Consider the following 21,757-nt stretch of genomic DNA (forward strand, 5'->3'; position numbering starts at 1 on the left):
AGAAGAAGAAGCAACAGGCCTCAGCCTCTATGATCTGTAAAGAGAAAGAGAAAAAAAAAAAAAGAAAGTAATATCCATCCCAGAAAAATCCTTGGTCCGCCCAGATGGAGCAGAGAGCTGCATAGATCTCTACACCTCCATCAGGACCGTAAGTGGCACTCACATGCTAACACGATGATGGGTAATAATGCCCTCTCTCTAAGCAGATTTCACCTCACTAAGATGGAACAGGTACGCCAGGCACGCAGTGATTCGAAAGGCCAATCAAAGAAATAAATTAGAAAGCCTTCGCCTTGTTAACACTGAAACATTACTCTACAGAGACCTCCCGCCCTTCTGCCGCTGGAGGGCGCTGTCCCTCTAAGTCCCGGCAGGCTCGGGCCAATCGCAAGCAGCAGTTCTTTAAAGACCAAAGGAGGGAATTCGGTTCGCGAGAGGGGGCGGGGAAGGGGCGTGTCTTTCGGCCAATCAGAAACTCCTGAGAGCCAGCGATTCCTTTGCAAAACAGTGTTGGCTCATGATAGGGGGAGGGACAAGAGGAGGGCATCTCCTGCTGTGTGACAGCTGTGCCGACCAATGGGAGTGCGGCCCGCGGCCTATAAGTGTCAGCTGGGTCCGCTCCGCCTGGCTCTAAGATCTGTTAGTCCTCCCTGCCGTCGCGGGTGTTCTCTGGGTTTGCCTCGCCGCCGCCGGGTCCCCGCACCCCGCCTTGGCCCGTGCACAGCTACTCTCCCTGCCCTCTTCGCCTTCACCATTCCCGGGTTTCTGCCGTCCAGGCACCGGGGCCGGGTGAATGATGCCGTCGGAGAGTGGAGCTGAGAGCCTGGAGCAGCCAGCTGCGCAGGTGGGGACCGGTGCAGCCTCGGCAGTGGCCACGGCTGGGGCGGCCGGCGGCGGCCCGGACCCGGAGGCCTCCTCGGCCTCCCTGGGACGGCACCAGAGTCGGCTGAGCTGGCCACAGGTGAAGCGGCTGGACGCGCTGCTGAAAGAGCCGATCCCCATTCACGGGCGAGGAAACTTCCCCACGCTGAGCGTGCAGCCCCAGCAGATCGTGCAGGTGAGGGGGCCCTGGCAGGGTCGGGGGTGGAGTGATGCTCTGCTGCAAGGTACCTGGAGTCTACGACTGACCCAGCAGCTAGGGAAACTAAGAAACGGGAACCCGGGCTACTAGTTTAGCTCTTCCTGCACCCTGCTAAGCTTGCCTATCCGCTGTTCTGGGGACCCCTTATTCCCTTGGGAACCACTCACCAAGACCCTGGCTGGGAGATGAGGTGGAGATGAAGGAGGCACTAGATGGGGCATCGCCCTGGCAGCCGCCAGTGAGGAGTGTGTGTACCTGGTTCCAGAATAGCTTTTCTTCGTCTACTCCAGATCCTTAGACCTTCTGCACCCCCAGGGTTCTAGGGCACTCTGCCCTTGTGTTCCCACAACCCTTGGCTCAAGAAGCCTTGGCTAGGTGAAACAACCCAGAAATCCCTGGGAAAGCTCCCAGCCTCCCACGTGTTGCGGCCAGACCCGAGACCTCACCCCTTTGAAGATAGCATCAAATTTCCATTTTAGGGGTTCCTCCTCCCTTAAGGCTAGAATGAAGGCGGTCCCAAGGTTCAGACCCCAAAGCACCATCTCCCTCCTGACGATCAGATTCTGGCGGCTGCTCCCCCTCCCCCATCAAACTAGCTCTTTTTTTTTTTTTTTTTTTTTTTACCTAATCCTGCAAGACCCCAAACTTGCTCTTTCCGTGTACATCCTGAGCACTGTGGTATTCTGAAATACCAGAGGATGCCCATTCTTATCCCTCATTCTAACTGAGGCCTCGGGTGGAAGGGTGAGCTAGCGAAGGCTATTCAGTGAGGTTCAGGGAGGGAGTTCTGGAGCTCCTCAGGAACAGATGGTACCTGCTCAACAGTTCCTCTCCTCCCCCACCCCCACCCCCATTCCCCAGGTTCCCAAGCTCAGCATCTAGTCCTGAAGTCCCTGGATAATGAAACCCAGAAAAGCTATCTAGTGCTAGTTCCTGTGTGTTACTGTCAATCATGGTCTTTCCACGAAAGGCAGGTAAAGCTGGGCATATCATCCCCCACCCGCTTACTACAGCCTCCAACAGAGAGGGAGGGTGGCTGTTGGGGGATGGTCTTGCCCTCCCTCCCTAGGAACAGGGAATGAGGTGGAGGGTGTGGGGACAGATTCTCCTGGGCTGACTCACTGGCCCCAGTGGGGCTGGCTATGGCATTCCATGCACCCCTGATGTCGCCTGGATTAGTAGTAAATGGCTTCAGCTTGTTTTGTTTTGAGATTAGCGTCCTCCTATGTTTTGTCCGGGCACCTATGAAATTCAAGTGATTCTCCTGCCCCCCAGCTTCCTCCGTAGCTGGGACTACAGGTGTGACGGTACCCTTATGCTGGCTTTTCTCTGGAAGGAAATCCCGGAATCCCAGGCAGGGAGGGAAGGAAATGGGGGTGCTCAGTGTGACTAGGTCTCTCTGCAGGGACAGGTATCCAAACTTGAGCAGGAATGTGACTGGGTACGGACCTCGGTCCCCCAGTCATAGGAGGGGAGTGAGTCTGTGGGAGCCAATTTCACGGCACAGTCCTCCTAAACTGGTCATCCATCCCAGGACAGGGAGCTGTTAGCTGTGGAGTGGAGAGGTGTCAGAGGCCTCCGGGATAGACTGATAGACTGTGACGTTCACTGTTTCTTCCTTCTGTTGGGCTCAGTGGCCCCATCTGTCCCATGGATGTGGCTTTGACTACTCAGCAGTATCCTTTCTGGTTCCAGACTCCCAGGGGACCATGCGCCTTCACCTGCCTATGCAGCCAGTCTCTCTCCTGGTGGGGATCCGCAGCTGACAGCTCTTAAAGCTTCTGGGATGGGGGGGGGGGGGCGCTAGGGCTTCTCACAAGTGCTAAATTGTCTCCCTGGTCAAAAGTGGAAGCCTTCTGCCTCTTCGCCCAACAAGGTCTTCCCTCCAGCCGACAGTCTGAACACCTGGGAAAGCAGATCCTTGCTTGTGTCTGGTTAAAGGGACCCACTTTCTTACAGGAGCCCCCTTTGCTGTCGCACTAGAGACCAGGTCTGAGTTCAATTCAGCCAGTTCCTGACTTGGCGACCTTGAGTGAGTCACTTGCTTTCTTTGGGCCCAGAGAACTGAACTGAACGATCTGCTCTCTCCAGCTGCAGCCAGAGGGCTCGATCTTGCAAGCTTTGCGTAGTCTTCCATCTTCCTAAGGTCTCAGCAGAAACCCTGGACAGAGCAGTTCGGGGAATTGGGTGCCTCAGCAAGGAAGAAAGGAGGGTACAGTCGTTGCTCTACAGTGGCTGGAAAGTCTGATTGGGAAGGTCGAAAACTGCCCTGCAGTCCTTGGGTGGGGCAGTATCTGGGGACTGCCTGTCAAACTGGCTGTAGTCATACCTGGGAAAGAGACAACAGCCAATGGTTGGGTGACACAGCTGGCCCCATGGCCCTGACGCAGGGGGTTTAATGAGGGAGTTGCTACCTACTTACCAGGCCAGAAGCCATGCCCTGGGGTGGGCATCAGCTGAGGAACAGGAGTTGGCACTAAGGCCCAGTCAGCTCACCTGGGACTGGGGGAGGGGAGATGGTCTGCGCTTCTCTCATTGGCTACCTGGGGACAGTTGCCAAGGTGTGCCATGAAAGATCCATATGACAACTGCAGTAACTTCCCAGCCCCCACCTTCCCACCACTAACTGCTCTAGGACCCAGAGATTTGAGGTTCATTCTCACTTTGAAAAGAAAAAAAAAGTGTGGTGTTGCCCTTGCAATTCCATCCTTACGGGATGGAGGTAGGGGTTGGAAGTTCAAAGTCAACCTCAACTATTTTGAGGCCAAATTGGGCTACTGAGACTCTGTCTCAAAAAATTGTTTATGTAAAATAGATAGATAGATGATTGATAGATGACTGATAGATGATAGATAGATAGATGATTAATAGATGATAGATAGATAGATAGATGATAGATGGATGATTGATAGATAGATAGATGACAGACATGGAGAAATTGGTTGACATACAGTTTTGCTATAATATCCCAGTTGGTATCCAACTCCCAGTAATCCTCCTGCCTCCGCCTCTCAAGTGCTAGGATTTCAGACATCCTCCACCACACCCGGGTAAAGTGTTGAAAGCACGGGAGGATTAGAACACAAGTGGGTCTTGTCTGCAGCTTCTGAAGCCTGGGCTTGAGTGTGGTAAGAGGGTAGGCATCCTGGGGGGTGGCTAAGGACTGGCTTGGAGTCAGTCTTACATGGGTTTGATCTTAAGGATGCGTCGTCATGCCTGTGAATCTAAGCTTCCCCATCTATAACATGGGGAGCGTGAAGACCGTCCCTGTAGGTTCTCATTGGTTACTTCTGTTAGGTTTTGGTGCTGGGGGTGGAGTCCAGGGCCCTACACGTGTTAAACATGTCCCCTGCAGCTCAGCCACACCCCAGTCCCCTCTCCCATCATCGATTCTGCTGAGGTCCTGCATCTGGTGCTTACCAAATACCTGACCATGGGACTCCTCCCTTTCCCACCCCAGTGCTGAATGTTCCGATGGCCAGTCCTTTCCTTCCCACCCCCATTACCATGACAACTCCTTCCGGAAGTCTTCCTGGAGGGAGCCGCCCGCCGCCTGCCACCTCGCCTCGGATTGCCCCACCGCCGCTTGCCTCCTCAGCATTTAGATGCATTCTTTGCAGTTAATTCCCTGGGAGTCCTGAGAACAACCTGCCCCAGAGCTGGCGCTGACTTGGCAGTGAGGTGGGGTGGCAGAGTCACCGAGGGCAGGAATGCTGCCTGGTCACTTTCAGGACCGTGTGTGAAGGGCTTGGGGTTGCTGAGAAACCTAACGTCTGTATTCACCCCAGCTCCACTCCCCTCCCACGGCTGCCACTGCCCAGGGCTCTAGCTAAGACTTATAGGTGTCCCTGTCCTGTTCCCACGCCATCAGCCCTGGGGCTCCAGGTGGGGTCCTCCGGATGCTTCTGCCTCAGTCTTCTAAGTGGCTGGGGATCACAGCTTGAAGGCTTAGTCTTCCCATCTGGAAAGTTCATGTGGTGTTTTGCCTCCCTGGTTCCTTGGGGTGGACTGTGTGTGTGTGTGTGTGTGTGTGTGTGTGTGTGTGTTTGCGTGTTTGCGCGCACACGCTTGCACATTTCATAGTCAAAAGAAAGACCGGGGCCTGGAGAGAAGGCTCTGCAGGTAGGAGCACTGGCTCCTCTTGCAGGGGGACTGGCTTCTATTCCCAGCAACCACATGACATCCCATAACCACCTGTATAACTCCTTTTCCAAGAGACATGAAGACCTCTTGTGGCTTATGGGCACTTGTATCCATCCATGCAGGCAAAACACAAATACACATAGAACAAAAAAAAAATCTTTTAAAACTTGAAAAGTTTAAGAATCTATAATCATGGCACATGCCTTTAATCCCAGCATTCAGCAGGCAGACAAACAAACAAACACAAAAACAGCCAGGCATGGTGGCGCACGCCTTTAATCCCAGCACTTGGGAAGCAGAGGCAGGCGGATTTCTGAGTTCGAGGCCAGCCTGGTCTACAGAGTGAGTTCCAGGACAGCCAGGGCTATATAGAGAAACCCTGTCTCAAAAAAAAAAAAAAAAAAAAAAAAAAAAAAAAAAAAACAACAACAACAAAAATCTAACCATCTTGGGTCCTGGGTCTTAGCCTGAAGATGCTATGACCTTGAAGATATTTCTTTACACTTCTGTACCTCGGGTCTTCTGTCTGCTGACTGGATATAGTAGCCCTCAAAAAGGACTGTCATGGATGTTAAGTGTAGGGTGCTAAGCAGGCCCCCTGAGCTGGTTACACTCAGTGCCTGGCAGATGTGTGGCTTGCAGTATCAGGAAGGTCAGGGAGCCCCGTGGAAAGACCTAGGCTCAGAGCTGAGTGTCCAGCTCTGTATTTACCGGCTGTGTGCCTTTGGACAACTCTCAAGCTTCTCTGTGTTTCTATTTCCCAACCTGGGAAGCAGGACTAAACCTTGCCTCAGCGGTTATTATGAAGATTAAGTGAGGCTGTACTTTAATGTAAAGTGCTTAGTAAGTTCTCTGCTCGCCTTTGTTATTTTTATTGCTCCTCTGAGTCAGTCCTTTCAACTGGGCCCTTCTCCAGATTGGCAAATCGAGGCTTTGCGAGTTAAAAGGGTTCACAGAGCCACAGAAGCTGGTCAGCAGTGAGGGCTGGTAGGATGATTAATCAATCGTGGGCGGTTGTCGGTGCAGACCTGAGGGGTCCAGGCTCCTGACCCATTTCTCCTCCCCTGCAGGTGGTCCGCAGCAGCTTGGAAGAACACGGATTGCACGTGCACAGCGTGCGCCTGCACGGCTCAGCCGCCAGCCACGTGCTGCACCCCGAGAGTGGCCTAGGCTACAAGGACCTGGACTTGGTGTTCCAGATGGACCTGCGGAGTGAGGCGTCCTTCCAGCTCACCAAGGCAGTGGTCCTGGCTTGCCTGCTGGACTTCCTGCCAGCGGGAGTGAGCCGGGCCAAGATAACACCGCTGACACTCAAGGAAGCCTACGTGCAGAAGCTGGTGAAAGTGTGCACCGACCTGGACCGCTGGAGCCTCATCTCACTGTCCAACAAGAGCGGTAAGAACGTGGAACTCAAGTTCGTGGACTCTGTGAGACGCCAGTTCGAATTCAGCATCGACTCCTTCCAGATCATCTTGGACTCGCTGCTCCTCTTTGGCCAGTGCTCATCCACACCAATGTCGGAGGCCTTCCACCCTACGGTGACCGGGGAGAGCCTCTATGGGGACTTCGCTGAGGCCTTGGAACACCTGCAGCACCGCGTCATCGCCACACGCAGCCCCGAGGAGATCCGAGGTGGTGGCCTCCTCAAGTACTGCCACCTCCTGGTACGGGGCTTCCGGCCAAGGCCCAGCACTGATGTTCGCGCCCTCCAGCGATACATGTGTTCGCGTTTCTTCATCGACTTCCCGGACCTGGTGGAACAGAGGCGCACTCTGGAGCGCTACCTGGAGGCCCACTTCGGCGGAGCGGAAGCAGCCCGCCGGTATGCTTGCCTTGTGACACTGCATCAGGTGGTCAACGAGAGCACAGTGTGTCTCATGAGCCATGAGCGCCGCCAGACCCTGGACCTCATTGCCATGCTCGCCCTCCAGGCACTGGCTGAACAGGGCCCTGCGGCCATGGCTGCCCTGGCCTGGCGACGTCCTGGCTCAGATGGGGTGGTCCCAGCCACTGTTAATTACTACGTGACCCCCATGCAGCCTCTGCTGCCCAGAGCCCACTCCTACCCTACCTGGCTGCCTTGCAACTGACTCTGATCCTGGCCAGAAGGGAATGAGCGCCACGGGGATGGGGTGGGGTCATCAGGTATGTGTGGAGGATGTAAGCAGACACAGGCCACCTGTGCCAGCTGGCCCGGCACTATAGGGTTGGGCCTTTGAACAGACCAGACTTTCCTGCACGAGGCTCCTATGGGCTTAAAGCCAAGTCAGGGTTCTTGACAGAAGGACCCCTTGGCCATCACACTGCACTCTTGGACCTGCGTGATTGTGGGACACAGAGGCTACTTGTCTGGAAATGACCAAGTCACCTTGTGCGGTAGCCTCAGTAGCAACACCTTGGGTTGGTTTCAATGGCCTAGAAAGGATCAGTCGCTCCTATAGTGGCCACAATATGATATCATGCGGCAGGGCCATTCGCAGAGCCTGGGGGTCCAACCTCGCTGATCACTAGGAAGAGGTAAACTAAGGCATAAGGCAGCTCCTTGGGGCTTGAGGGGGATGGGACTTAAGTCTCTGAAACCTGTGTCCTTGCCCTAAGCTGTGAGGATTTCCTGAGGGCTGAGGTATATGGTAGACCGATTTTCTAAACAGCCAGAGTAGGATGTGACCCATACATGTCCCAGTGTGTCACCCATCTCCTTGCCCTGTGCCTTCCAGGAGCCCAGCTGTCTGGGCACTATTGTTGGAGGCTGCTGGGCTCCAAGCTGCCACAGTCAAGTCGATCACTCCCTCCCCCCACTTGCTTGGTAATAGGACTCTCACTTAATCGGGAAGGCAGCAGACCCCATCCCTCCCCCACACCTCTGGATTTGTTGCTATTTTGCACTCTTCCCACCAATAAAAAAATGTCTACACTGACCATAGATGTATCTTTCTCATGGGGAAAGGCTCTCTATGGCCTAAGGCTGGCACTACCTCCCCAGGCTGAGCTTGCTTGTATTTATGGGAGGGGCCAAGGAGTGGCCTTGGAGTGTCCGTACTGTCCCTCAGCTAGGCAACTATGAAGTGGGAGCATGGCTGATCTCCATGTTGCCTCAGAAGTCTAGACTTCTTGTTAAAGGGAATGAACACTCATCTCTCCAGATTCTGCTCCTGGAGTCCTTAGAGGCCCCAAACCTGGCCTCTGGCGAGCAGGTCCGCCCATTCCATCGTAGCTCCAGGAATGGAGCAGGGTGAATCTGAAATGAAAGCTGAAGTTGGAGGACTTGGAGGCGTCCCCTGAGCCTTGGTAGGGTCTCTCTAGCAAGCGGACGTGGGCATGTTCTGGCTTATTGAAGACTGGTCCTTTGGAGAGGGGCAGGATCTCTCTGAAGCCAGATGGGGGCAGCTAACTGGGCCCAGGAATGCAGCTTTTGGGGAGATGTCCCCTCAGGCCACTGGCCACTCACCTTTGGACGCTGCCCACTGTTTACCCTGTCTCTTTGATCTGGGGGATTGCGAAGCCTTTAACATATTCAGCCTCATTAGTCTCCTCTGAAGTGGTGGCTTTGATGGGTCCAGTCGGGGTGGACAGAATTAAACAGCAGAAGAGGCCTCGGTCATTAGAGGGCATCCTCACCTGCTCTGTGGCTCTGGCTGGGTGCCTCAGTTCCTTCTGCTCATGGCTCCGAATGGCTGGAAAGGTTGCCACTGCAGGTTCTCAGACATACCCTCCCTCCTGATTTGGCCACATGACCCTGAATATGAGCTAGGAAGTACATAAACAGCAGGCTCGGTGAGTTGGGCCGAGGGTTCACCTACATGTGCTTGGTTCAGGAGATAAGAAGCGCAGAAGTCCTGTGTGTGTATGCCCTGCCTGAGCCTATGGTTGTGGGTCCTAGGGCCCCTCCCCTTGTGACAGTTACACCCCAAAAGGTAGATAAACAGTGTGGTCCGAGATGGGCAGCGATGCATTAAAAAGGTATGTAGCAAGGGACTTAACAAGGTGTGTCCCTCCTTGAAAGATGGCATTCAACTGAACAAAGATTTTTAAAGGTCCTGGGAAGCTAGCCATATTACTAGCTGGAGAAAGTGTTCCAGGCCAAAGGAACCTGTCTGTGAATGTACACGTGCCCTGGCAGGCCTGTCTGAAGGAGGGCATGTGTGCCTGAGGGTGTCTGGCCAGTACTGCTTGGGTGTGGGTACTCTGGAGCTAGCACACACACGTGCATGAAAGTGAGGGGGCAGGATGAGTGGCGGAAGTTCACACCAACAGCTGTCTGGCCCGACTGATTCCAGGCCAGATGCTGCACTTCGGTCCGTGCGAACATGAGTTCACGTTTCAGCCCTGTAACAACTCCTCCCGAGAATGGCGTTCCGTTTCCATTTCACAGACAAAAGCAGAGGCTAAAGTGGTCAAAGAGGTTCAGAGTCCAGATGTTGCATTCCACCCCTGCATTGTAACGCCCCGTGGATGACAGTGACTGGCTCCTGTGCGTATATATACGAGAAGGCTCGGGCTACTTGCTGCATGACTGGCAGAATGTGGTAATGTGCCAAGACGTACATTTTCTGATGTACCTGTGCCAGTAGTCATGGCTTGGGGTGACTGTCTGGGGCCTGTTGTGGCAACAGCACAGCTGTCAGCCTGTGGGTGTGGTGCATTGTTTCCCGGTGTGAGAAATACATCTGTGCAGGACATGGCTCTTGTGGGGCATCCCTGGCACCACCTTTAATGCCAGGATGTGTGTAGACATCAGGAATTTGGAAAGCAGCCAAAGGACAGCTGAGAGGAAAGAGCTCTGTCATTCACCTTCCAACTGTGGTACCAGCCACAGCCCACCTACCCCTTCCTACCAATCTGTGAGCCAGAGGGGCCAAAGCCACAGGGATGTGAGCTTGAGGAGGAGCAGGTACGCAGTGCAGGCCTCCCCAGATACAGTGTCCACCCCTCTCAGGCTCAGAGCCCTGGGAAGGCTCTGCAGAACATCAATGGCTCCCTTGTTCCCCAGTTTCCTGTTGTTTTTAACAATGAGAGGCCCCCAGCAGAAACCTGAAAGGTCAGGGTGTTTCTCTCCTCCCTCCCTCCCTCCCTCCCTCCCTCCGGGCTGTCATAGTTCACACCTATGGGCTGTTGCCATGTGCTGCCCCAGTATCCCAGCTTCTGTGGGCATCAGCCTCCCTCCCGTGTGCATTTCTATCTCTGACCTTCTCCATCCTACCCTTGGTGACAAACTTCCTTCAGCTCTGAACCATAGTAAGGGAAAATCAGTAAGTCAGTCGCCAGGCCCAGACCCCCAAACCAAACAGAAGCCCCATCAGGAGCTGTCCATGACCCACCCAGAGGAAAGACAGCAAGGACACCGGCAATGTGAACCTTAAAACCACACAGCTCAGCCTCTCGTTATTTCAATTTATTCTTCCTGCGTGTATATAGTTGGGAACTGAGTCGCTATACAGCCACTTTAGAGAAGCCTATATGTTCTGGGCTGAGTGGGAGTAAATGTGCCTCCTTCCCTCTATCAGGATACATCAAGAAGTGGATCGCCTTTCTGTATGTAACTTGGCTTTGGAGGTTTGACGTTGCTGCCACCTCGTCCTGAGAAAAGTGTCCCCTTAGGAGGCAGCAGCTGATTGTCTGCAAGGAGCTACAGGCATGTCCTCACTCACAGGGGGAGGACAAGGACAGTGGGTAAGGGGAAATGGGGGTTTCCTACAGAAAAGAGGCCTCCTGGATCTGCTGGGCATAGAAAGGACGATGGGGACTCCAGCTACACTGTGACTTATGATGACAGGGACTCCGTCTACACTGTGACGTGTCAGAATGAGGAGTCTATCTTTAAGAAGAAATTCTTCTCTCGGTCCCACTGGCAACGTTTGCTGCGGCTAATCTGAGAGCATCTTGGGTGTCTGTACAAGCAAAGGCAAATACAGTGTATGGGAAGCAATTCAGAGTGGGGCGAGTTCCCAGGACCTAGTCCCTTGCCACTGTAAGGGCTCCTGGGAGGAGGGCGCTGAGACTGGGTACAGTCAGTCCTGGAAGTCTTCCTGAAGGCGGGGTATCCAGAGAAGGTGCGGAATGCAGAAGTCAGTCCAGACCCATAGAGTGGAGGCTCTGAGGAGCTGGAAGAATAATGCCAAGAGCCGTAATTATCTTTTCCAGAAGCTGCCCTGCCCCACCCAGAACTTCCATATCTGTCTCTTGGAGAAGGCCCATCACGGGGAGACAGGGCAAGAGGGTTTGCTATGGAAAGGGCTCGGAGAAGCTGAGGTCCCCTTGGGTCTTGGTCCTTGGCTGGGATCCCTGACAGTCTGAGCAGCAGGAATGGAATGTTCCTGTAGTGAAGAGCCTGCCCCTCCCCCACTCCTCCCCTTATGATGCTCCCCCTCCCCCACTCCTCCCCTTATGGTGCTCCCCGGAGCTGTTGCAGGAATTCCTGATATGGTGAATGCTTCTGAGGGGTGGTTCTCAACCTTCCTAATGCTGCGCCCCTTTAATACGGTGACCCCCCCAACCATAAACATATTTAGTCGCTACCTCAAAAATAACTTTGCTACTGTTATGCCTCATAATGTAAATATCTGATATGCAGCCCCCCCCTCCCAAAGAGTCGGGACCCACAGGTTGGGAACGGCTGCTCTAGTGACACCAAGGCTTTGCACTGGCCCTCTCATGCTGCTGGCTTTGGAGGTCTCTCCTGTCCTAGGCAGAGTGGCCCCATCATTCACAGAGTCCCAGTATGTGGCACTCAGTAGGACCACTTCATTCATTCATGGTTTGTTTGGGTTTTAGGGTTTCTCTGTGTAGCCCTGGCTGTCCTAGAACTGGTTCTTAGACCAGGCTGGCCTGGAACTCCACCTGCCTCTGCCTCCCGAGGGCTGGGGTTAGAGGTGTGTGGCACCTTTGCCTGACTCAGTAGGACTTCGTATACTGAGACATTCGATCCTCTCTAGTGTCCTGGCCTCCCTCAAAATTCAAGGGCTGGGGAGACGACTCAGAAGTTAAAAGCATGGGCTGCTCTTGTATAGAACCAAAATTCAGTTCCTAGGACCAATGTCAAATAGCCTACAGAAGCCTGTGACTCCACCTTTGGGGGCTCCAAGCACCTGCACGCATACATACATACACATTATTTAAAATGAAAATAATAGCCGAGCAGTGGTGGCGCACGCCTTTAATCCCTGCATTTGGGAGGCAGAGACAGGAAGATTTCTGAGTTCAAGGCCAGCCTGGTCTACAAAGTGAGTTCCAGGACAGCCAAGGCTACACAGAGAAACCCTGTCTTGAAAAACCAATATATTATACATAAATAAATATTTTTTTTTTTTTAAAAAGGGGCAGCCGGGCGGTGGTGGCGCACGCCTTTAGTCCCAGCACTTGGGAGGCAGAGGCAGGTGGATTTCTGAGTTCGAGGCCAGCCTGGTCTACAGAGTGAGTTCCAGTACAGCCAGAGCTACACAGAGAAACCCTGTCTCGAAAAACCAATAAATAAATAAATAAATAAATAAATAAATAAATAAATAAATAAATAAATAAAAAAGGGGGCTACAGAGATGGCTCAGTGGTTAAGAGCAGTGACTGCTCTTCCAGAGGTCCTGAGTTCAATTCCCAGCAACCACATGATGGCTCACGACCATCTGTAATGGGATCTGATGCCCTCTTCTGGTGTGTCTGAAGACAGCTACAGTGTACTCATATACATAAAATAAATAACTAAATCTTAAAAAGATAAAAATAAACTCTTCTCTTCTTTTCTTTCTCTCTTTCTTCAAGGCCAGGTGGTGGTGGTGCATACCTTTAATCCCAGCACCTCTCCTGCCATCCAAAGCTCTCTGCTCTCTTGGCAGCAAACATTCCTGCCCAGGTCTTCAGGGAGGGGAGACAGCCAGAGGCAAGCTCAGCCCCACACGCAGCCCTGAGCACCTTTGGCCCACCCTTGCCGTAAGTCAGGTATGCTGAATCAGCTTGACTCAACACCAGAACCCAGACAAACTGGCAAGGGTGTGTCCAGTCCTGGGGGATGGGGCCAGACACAAGACACACTTTGCCACCCCCTCCCCCAGCATCTCATACCTCCCTTCCCAGGACCTGATCCCTTAAAAGTAATCCCCCCAAACAGCTCTGTCATTAGCCCACTGAACTAGTTATAGAATTACAGGTTCTACACCTTTAAGGAAGCCATGTGCCCACCTCAGCAGACTTGAAGGGAATTAGAAAGAACGTGAATGGAAAATGGATGTAGACTGCCTAGCATGGTGCCTGGTGTAAGGGAAATAGTTAATCTAGAACTCAGAACTAAGGGCTTTCTTTCCTCATCACGACTTGCGAGGGTGTAGCCGGGGGAAATAATGGAAGAACTGGGCTGGGGATTTCCCAGCTATCCTAAGTACTTCCTCGCCCCGCCCCCACCCCAACCCCTGCCTAAGGTCCCGAACAGTTTATCCTGGACCAGTCGCTTCAGCCTAATCTCTAGGAGGCCTCCTTGGTCGTTAGGTGGTGGCAGGGCCCGTTGCTGTCGTCAGTGGAACAAATCTGTGAATGCAGAAACTGGCTCCGGTGGAAGCCCAGTTCAAGCAAGTCTTTCCTACTAGATTCTCTCCCGTGCCTCTCCTGGAGTTTCGGCACCCAGGGATAATGGATACAGTTCAGGAGCCCAGCCCAGCCCAGCTAAGCTGGAAGCCCGCACTGAAATCACGCCTTTATTAATGGGCCCGGGAAACCACCGCCACGGCTTCTTCTGCCGACTTGTTTGTTTGATTGGTTGGTTTGGTTTGGTTTTCAGACGTTTCTCTATGTAGCCCTGGTTATCCCGGAACTCATTCTGTAGACTCAACTGGCCTCAAGATCCACCTGCCTTTACCGCGGCCTCTCGAGTGCCGGGATTAAAGGCCTGCGCCACCATCTCCCGGTTATTCGGAAGACTCTCATATCCCAAAGCCATTGAAAGCCCCAGAACCACAGACAAGAATGACTGAGGACCGGGTCACCGGGAACTAAACGCGTCCCAGGTCCCGCCTCCAACTCTTACAAAGCAGCTCCACACTGCCCTCTGGCGGCACAGCCAAGCTGCTGGGCCCAGCCAAAGAGAGCAAAAGGGCTTGGTCCTCTCCGATCTCATAACTGGATTCACTGGTTGACTGTGTCCTCAGTGCACAGATCCCAAGGGTCCATGACCTTTCCCCAGCTGCAGGCTAGGGGCCATCAAGGGCCATAAAGAAAGTTTTCAGCCAGAGCAATACAGTGAGGCCCTGTTCTTTTTTTTTTGGTTTTGGTTTTTGGTTTTTTCGAGACAGGGGTTTCTCTGTATAGCCCTGGCTGTCCTGGAACTCACTTTGTAGACCAGGCTGGCCTCGAACTCAGAAATCCGCCTGCCTCTGCCTCCCAAGTGCTGGGATTAAAGGCGTGTGCCACCATGCTCGGTTTTGTTTTGTTTTTTAAGTTCAAGAAGTCACTTTTAAATCAAGAAGTGGGAAGACTGTTTTCTGCCCAGGTCTAGAGTAATATTAACCAAATGCTACAACATAATTTCCAGAGGCTGGGATGTGGTTCAATTGGCAGAGTGCTTGCCCCGCATGCACCAGACCCCGGGTCCAACATTAGCACTACATAAGCATAGTATGGTGGTGGTGGGGCACCTGAAACCCCATCACTTTGGAGGTAGTGGCAAGAACACAGTTCACAGTTGGGACCAGACAGGTAGTTCAGGTAAAGGGGTGCCTGCCACCAGGCCTGACCACTTGAGCTCAATCTTTGGGACACTCTTGGTAGAAAAGAGAATGTATTCCTACCTGCAAGTCTTCCTCTGACCTCAACACATCACTGTGGCAAATGCCTGCTCCATCCCCCCAACACACACACACACACACACACACACACACACACACACACACGCATGCACGCACACACACACACACGCGCGCGCACACACACACACGCATGCATGCACACACACGCATGCACACACACACATACGCATGCATGCACACACACACGCATGCGCACACACACACATACGCATGCATGCACACACACATGCATGCACACACACACACACGCATGCATGCACACACACACACGCATGCATGCACACACACACATACACACATGCACACACACACGCACACACGCATGCATGCACACACACACACACACACACACTCCTATATACATACACTCATAAATAATTGATGTTTTTAAAAAGGTTCAAGGTCATTCTCAGCTATCTATGGAGGTTAAGACAAGCCTGTCTCAAAAAATTAAAATTAAAATAACCTGAGCCCCAGTGAGGTCTCCTGGGATGGTGACACCCAAGGAGCTACCTGGCAGAGGTCTGGAAGGCAAGCCTTATAAGCAAAAACCCTCTGCTGCACGTTTTCTCCCGAAACTCCTGGAGTAAGTGGTGATCGGTGTCTGCCAGTTAGGAGAGAATGGAACAGACCCAGGAATGCTACACAGGATCCTAGGAGGGCCAGGCAGGGTTAGAAGCTCACTTTTCATTGGTTGAGAAGGTTGACGGTCTGAGATTCAAGTCACTGAGCTGTGTGCCCTGGCGCAGACCTTTTTTTGGCAAGGCAGCAGCCTGGCTTCTGGAAGGGGAGGGAGGGGCCAGAACTGCCTGTACCCCCCCCCACCTACCCACCCACCCGTCTCCAGCAGGTATCATCTCTAATTCTTCATGTGTCCACCCACGCCACCTCTGAATCAGGTCAAAGCTGATTACAATAAGTCCCAGAGAAAGTCCTGTGATGGCAGAAAGCACTCTATGCCATTAGCTAAAAGCTCCGTCAGATCAAGGGCCCCACCCCTGCAAACCAGAAACCCGTGATCCTTATGGCGGCCCAGCTTACTGCAGCCAGAGCTCCAGCTGTCACCTCCAGGAAGTCCTGTGTTCTCTGGCCCTCCAAACTCCAAAATAACCTGGAGATTTCAATAAGTCCTTCCCTGGGAAGGCCAGGTTAAGCCAGAGTTCCCACTGCCCTTGGGCTATGGCTTTCTCAGAAGTTCTGAGCTTTCCAGGTAAGAAGGCCTTAGGAAGGTCTTCTGAGATCCCAGCAGTAAGTTACCTGTGCAGGGGAAGGTCGGATGGGGGGACAGGTTCATCTGAGGACCCCTGCCTGTCACAGCAATATACCTCACTCACAGGATGACAGCATCCGTGTGACTCTGACATCCTTCTCCTCCTTCTCTCCCTTCTCAAGCCTGACAGGAGGGACAACAATATTCAGAGATGTGAAGAAATGGATCCAGAGAGGGGACAGTATTGTTCTAGGTCCCTGTGGACAGGGTCCAGAGGTCAGCTCTCCCTAACCAGAACAGAATGAAAAGGATACACACAGGCCTAGGACCAGGCCCCCCCTTCCATCTCCTTTAACCCACCTCCACTCCTCTCTCTCTCTCTCTCTCTCTCTCTCTCTCTCTCTCTCTCTCTCTCTCTCTCTCCCTCTCCCTCTCCCTCTCCCTCCCTCCCTCCTTCCCATGTGACCTTGAGAAATCCCTTTTCCAGTCTGTAAAACAAAGATTTTAAACAAGCAGGGGCTGAGCTGGTCCGTCTCTAGGTGTGACTTAAATGAGTAAAATAGCCAACCATGACTTACAGTGGGAAAAAGAACCCTAGGCCCTGTTTCAGCTTCCCCACAGCCCTCCTCAAAGGGGGTTATACACACTCTCTGCAGCCAGGTCACTCACAGCTGAGTGGGGACAGGGAACAGAAGCCTGAAGGGTATCTGATCACGAAGAAGCAGGTGGCATTTCCAGTCTGGTCCTTTAAGGCCCCCCTTTCTGGAAGCTGATGCCATGCCTGCTCCCTTGGGACTGTTAAAGAGTGTCACCTGGCTCCATCCCTGGCAGAGCCATCTTAGAGATGCCTTGGGGAGGGCTGCTAGCTGAGCAGGTGACAAACAACTCATTCTGAAGATCTCCATCGGGGTGTAAACAGGTATCAAAATGATTAGGAGTATGGGAAACGCTGTGCCCTATAAGTAGAGAGGTCTAAGTATGGTGGGGACAAACCTTCAACCTCTCTGGGTTTCTGTCTCCTCCAATGGGAGTCACAGACTCAGAGGAGAATCCAGTCATACAGCGCTGAGCCAGCCCTCCTCCATCCTGGGACTTTATTCTTCTCCTTGCAAGGGATGGAGCTGGGCTATGTAGAAACCAGCAACTTTGAGGGCAGGGCTTTTACAGTCCTAGGGGACCCAGGAGAGACCACACTAGCACAAGTGAGGGAGCAGACGTTGCAATATTGCAGCAAGCTCCAAGTGGTTAAAGTTTGCCACCAAGTCCCTCCGGAAGCCGAACACCCTCCACTAGTTCTTCTCTATAAGGGGACTTGGCACTGTCATCTAACCCGCCACGAAAAAAAGGACAGCTCTATCAGGGCCCCACAGATGCCCGCCCAGACATGGAAGATCCCGGATCCTACACTCCTCGACACAGACACACGCTGTACCCCAGAAAACACCAGTCAACAACACCGCACCTCAGTGTCACTTTCAGGGCCCCCATGGACCCCCGCTGTCTCCTCCGCGTAGATGACGCCGTCCATCTAGCCAGCACCTGGATCCGTCCGTCTGTCCGTCCTCCCGCACCTGAAGACCCGCCAGTCTCGGGAGGCCAGGGGTCCGGGGTACTGAGGTCAGCGCTGGGGGGAGGCGGGGCCGCGGGGCGGGCTGCGGCGGAAGGGCGAGTCCGGCTCCGGGCCCTGGCCGCGCCGTAGCCGCCCTGCGCCCCAGGGCACGCAGCTCCCTAGGCCGAGCGCGGACACCAGCAGCGCTGGGGGACGACCCCGGCGACCGCGGCGCGCACCCTTCTTGAGACGCGACCCGTGCGCAGCCAGGTAGAGCTCGGCCTGGGCTACGCCACCGCTCAGGCGGCTCAAGCTCTCGGCGCGATGCGCCAGGCGCAGCTCGGCAGCCAAGAAGACTCGGTGCAGCTGCAGCACCCGGCTCTCCAGCTCCGACACCAGGCGCCGGCGGCCCTCCACTTCTAGCAGTCGCCGCCGCGCTTCGGCCAGCTCCAGCGCACGGCCCCCTGCCCCCGCCGCCGCGCCCGCGCCCCCGACCCCCGCCGGGCCCGCGCCCCCAGATCCCCCACTAGCACCCTGGCGCCAGCGCTGCAGCTCCTGCCCTTCCACGGGTGTCTCGGCCGCCTCGGGTAAGGGCGGTGACTTAGTGGGGGTCGGAGTCGAGGTCGGCGATGGGGAAGGGGGCTGGAGGGACGGCAGGGGCTCCCGGGGTGGCGGCGGGGGCGACCCTGGTTCTGCCGTCCCTTCCTGGGCCCCTGGGCCGCAGGCGCTGATCCGGCAGCCCGGCATCCCCCGCCCCGCGGCGGCCCAGGGCTGTCGGTGCGTGGGGAGGAGAGATGCTGGGCACGAGACTAGTGAGAGGCGGCCGCAGAGCCCACACCCAGGCCGCACGCGCCGCCCAGCATCTTATAGCACATGGGGCGGAGCGATGGCAGCACGGCCAATCCCAGACTTGCCTGTCCTGAATCTGCACTGCCTCCCGCCAGGGAGCGTATCCCCAAGTGTTTCAAGTTCCCCGTCCTCTTCCCAGATTGGTTCTATTTGGGCATGACCCCAAATTTGGGATGGATAAGTGACGGTCGGTCACTTTCCTCGCCTGGAGTCACCTCAGTAAACTTCGATGGTAATGCTTTAAAAGTCATACATTTCAGTTTCCACCCAGAACGGCTGGGCGTCACCTCTGCTCCCCTGCCGGGCCCGCGTGACAGTGAGAGCCTAGCCCAGAACTTGGCGCTCCGGGTCTCCAAGGACGCCCTCCCCGCCCATCTCTCTGGGTTTATGGGGTGGTTAAGGCAGAGAGACGACTGGTGTCCACTGGAAGATGGGCACATGATTGGATTACTCGCATACCAGGAAGGCACTTAGCTTGCAAAACAAACACCAGAGCCGCTGCTTCTGGTCCACCAACCTTCGTGGGGCCTTTAGAGAACCCCAAGGTGTGCAAAATTATTTTCCAGCTCCAACTCTGCCGGTGTGTGCACCTGCTAGCCCACAAGACACGTCCTGGTACCTTTTACATGGAGGGGGAAAGAAACTCAGAAGAAGCCGCAATGCCCTGCTCAATGTCAAATTGTAGGACAGTGGCTGAGTCTGGACGGAAATGAACGAACAAGCTCAACCATTCATCAGAGCCCTTGAGATACGTGTATTCCTCCAATTCCCAAGCACGACTCCATATCAAGAATTTTAACCATCCTAGTTCTGCCCACTTTCCCCATGGCACAAATAACTCTCTGTCCCCCTTCCAAATACTGGTCCAGACACCAAGGGCTTTACCTCCAGTTGTATCTATTTGAAAGCACCATCAGAGAGAGATTGGAGGGGTTCGGGGGGGGGGGCAAGGTCCCTAGGAAGGAAGCTCTGAACCCAATTGGGAAGGACTGCAGCAGGTCCTCGAGTTTCAGAGGATCTGCCAAAGGTGTGGCCAGCGCCCTGAGGGTCAAAAAATATGAAGAGGAATCTGACTAGTGGAGGGTAGGAAAGCCCCAGTCTCTCCCACCCCTGGGTCCACCCACCCCTAAGTGCTTACAGGTGCCTTTTAATTAAGTGACAGGAACTCTAGGCACTACAGCGAATCTCCACATCAGCAGCTCCCAAAACAAGGGAGGGAGGGTGAAGGGAGTTAGATTCGGAGAAACTGGACGGGAGGGAGGACTCACTGGTAGTAAAGGTGTGTTCAGTGATCTGGAGTAGGTCCCAGAGAAGGACAGCCAGGGCTACACAAGGAAACCCTGTCTTGAGAGAAAAGAAAAAGGGAAAAAGAAAGAAAGAAAGAAAGAAAGAAAGAAAGAAAGAAAGAAAGAAAGAAAGAAAGAAAGAAAGAAAGAAAGAAAGAAAGAAAGAAAAAGGGAGGTATGTATGTGGGGAAACCCCACCGTTGGTAAGGTCCGGGGAACCTGTCAGATCTGGGTTGCAAATCTTTCCAGAGACCTTGGGTATTGGTCTCTCTAAGAGGGAGAAGATGATCAGGCATATTTGTGAGGGGCTGGTAGTGTGCCTCAGTAAAGCTGGGTTCAATCCCCAGCACCAGATAAAAACAGAAACAACAAGGCAGCTATGAAGGTTCATGCCCATTGTCCAGCGTGTGAGAAGCAGACAAGATGGGAGAACAAGGTCATCCATCTTCAGCCAGAGAACAAGCACCAGGCTAGCCTGGGCTACATGAGCTCTGTCTCAGAATCTAAAGAACTAAATAAGTGTTCACTGAATGCACCCATGTTCTTTGTCCCTTCACATCATCCCTTAGACGTGGGGGCAGCAGGCTTTTCTTCCCAATAGGAAACTGATGCCCCTCAAAGTCACCCGATTGTGCTGCGTGAAGTGGCTCACAGCTGCTCACAGCTGATATTCCAGTGCTCAGGAGGGCTAGTCAAGCTGAAGACTGGGGTCCCAGGCCAGCCTGGGCCACGGACTGAGTCCCAGGCCAGTCTAATCTGCAGTGAGAGACCCTGTCTCAAAAAGGTGAAGAGCAGAGTCAGCCAGATAACTTGTCAGCTAAAGTACATGCCACACAAGCCTGACAACGTCATTTCTGTCCCCAGAATTCCTGGGGGAAAGAGCCAACTCCTGAAAGCTCCCTGTTCAACACTCATGCATGCGCACACACACACCACACACACCAACACTACTCATACAATACACACACCACTCATACACACACACACACACACCAACACCACTCATACACACACAAACACACACACACACGCACACAACACACACCAACACCACTCACACACATACACACACACACCACTCATATATACATTCATACAACATACCAACACCACTCATACACACACACAACACACAAACACACACATAACACACACACCACTCATATATACATTCATACAACATACCAACACCACTCATACACACACACAACACACAAACACACACATAACACACATACCAACACGTAACACACATACCAATACCACTCATACACATACACACATACACACACCTACACACCAACACCATTCATAATACAACACACAAACATTCACACACACACCAACACCACTCATACACACAACACACAAACATACATACATACACACACACAACAAACACAACAACACCACTCACACACATACACACACAACACACACACACACCAACACCACTCAGACATACACACACATCACACAGACATACATATACATACACACACACTCATACACAGACATGCAACAACAATAATAAATAACAACTTATAAACATTTTTAAGACAGGATATTACTATGTAACCTTGGTTAACCTGGAGTTGACTATGTAGACCAGGCTGGCCTTGAATTCACAGAGTTCTGCCTGCCTCTGTCTCCCAAGTAATGTGTGTGTGTGTGTGTGTGTGTGTGCGTGTGCGTGTGCGTGTGCGTGTGTGTGTGTGTGTGTGTTCCAGAGATAGCCAAGGTTGTACCTTGTGCTGTGGCTGGACTTGGTAATGTGTAAGAGTTACCCAGGTGGTATTGGTTTTGAAGGTATGAAGGGTCACACAGAGCAGCTGAGGCTGTGAGAGGCCATGG

At 53.4% G+C, this 21,757-nt stretch overlaps 2 protein-coding genes across 2 annotated transcripts; one reads left to right on the forward strand and one right to left on the reverse strand.

The window, feature by feature from the left end:
• Positions 1 to 793: 793 nt before the first annotated feature.
• On the forward strand, positions 794 to 7,338 carry Tent5b (terminal nucleotidyltransferase 5B). Its single transcript, XM_021201106.2, has 2 exons — positions 794 to 1,057; positions 6,295 to 7,338. Exons 1-2 carry the CDS (start codon positions 794 to 796, stop codon positions 7,312 to 7,314), a joined length of 1,284 nt encoding a protein of 427 aa, XP_021056765.1. The 3' UTR covers positions 7,315 to 7,338.
• A 3,899-nt stretch (positions 7,339 to 11,237) lies between these two features.
• On the reverse strand, positions 11,238 to 18,581 carry Trnp1 (TMF1 regulated nuclear protein 1). The gene is made up of 2 exons (XM_021201239.2): positions 17,682 to 18,581; positions 11,238 to 11,325 (listed from the first exon to the last, which is right to left on the reverse strand). The coding sequence occupies exon 1, from the start codon at positions 18,513 to 18,515 to the stop codon at positions 17,838 to 17,840; it is 678 nt and encodes a 225-aa protein (XP_021056898.1). The 5' UTR covers positions 18,516 to 18,581; the 3' UTR covers positions 11,238 to 11,325; positions 17,682 to 17,837.
• Positions 18,582 to 21,757: the final 3,176 nt, after the last annotated feature.

This window comes from Mus pahari, chromosome 6 (genome assembly GCF_900095145.1).
Source record: "Mus pahari chromosome 6, PAHARI_EIJ_v1.1, whole genome shotgun sequence".
NCBI lineage: Eukaryota > Metazoa > Chordata > Mammalia > Rodentia > Muridae > Mus > Mus pahari.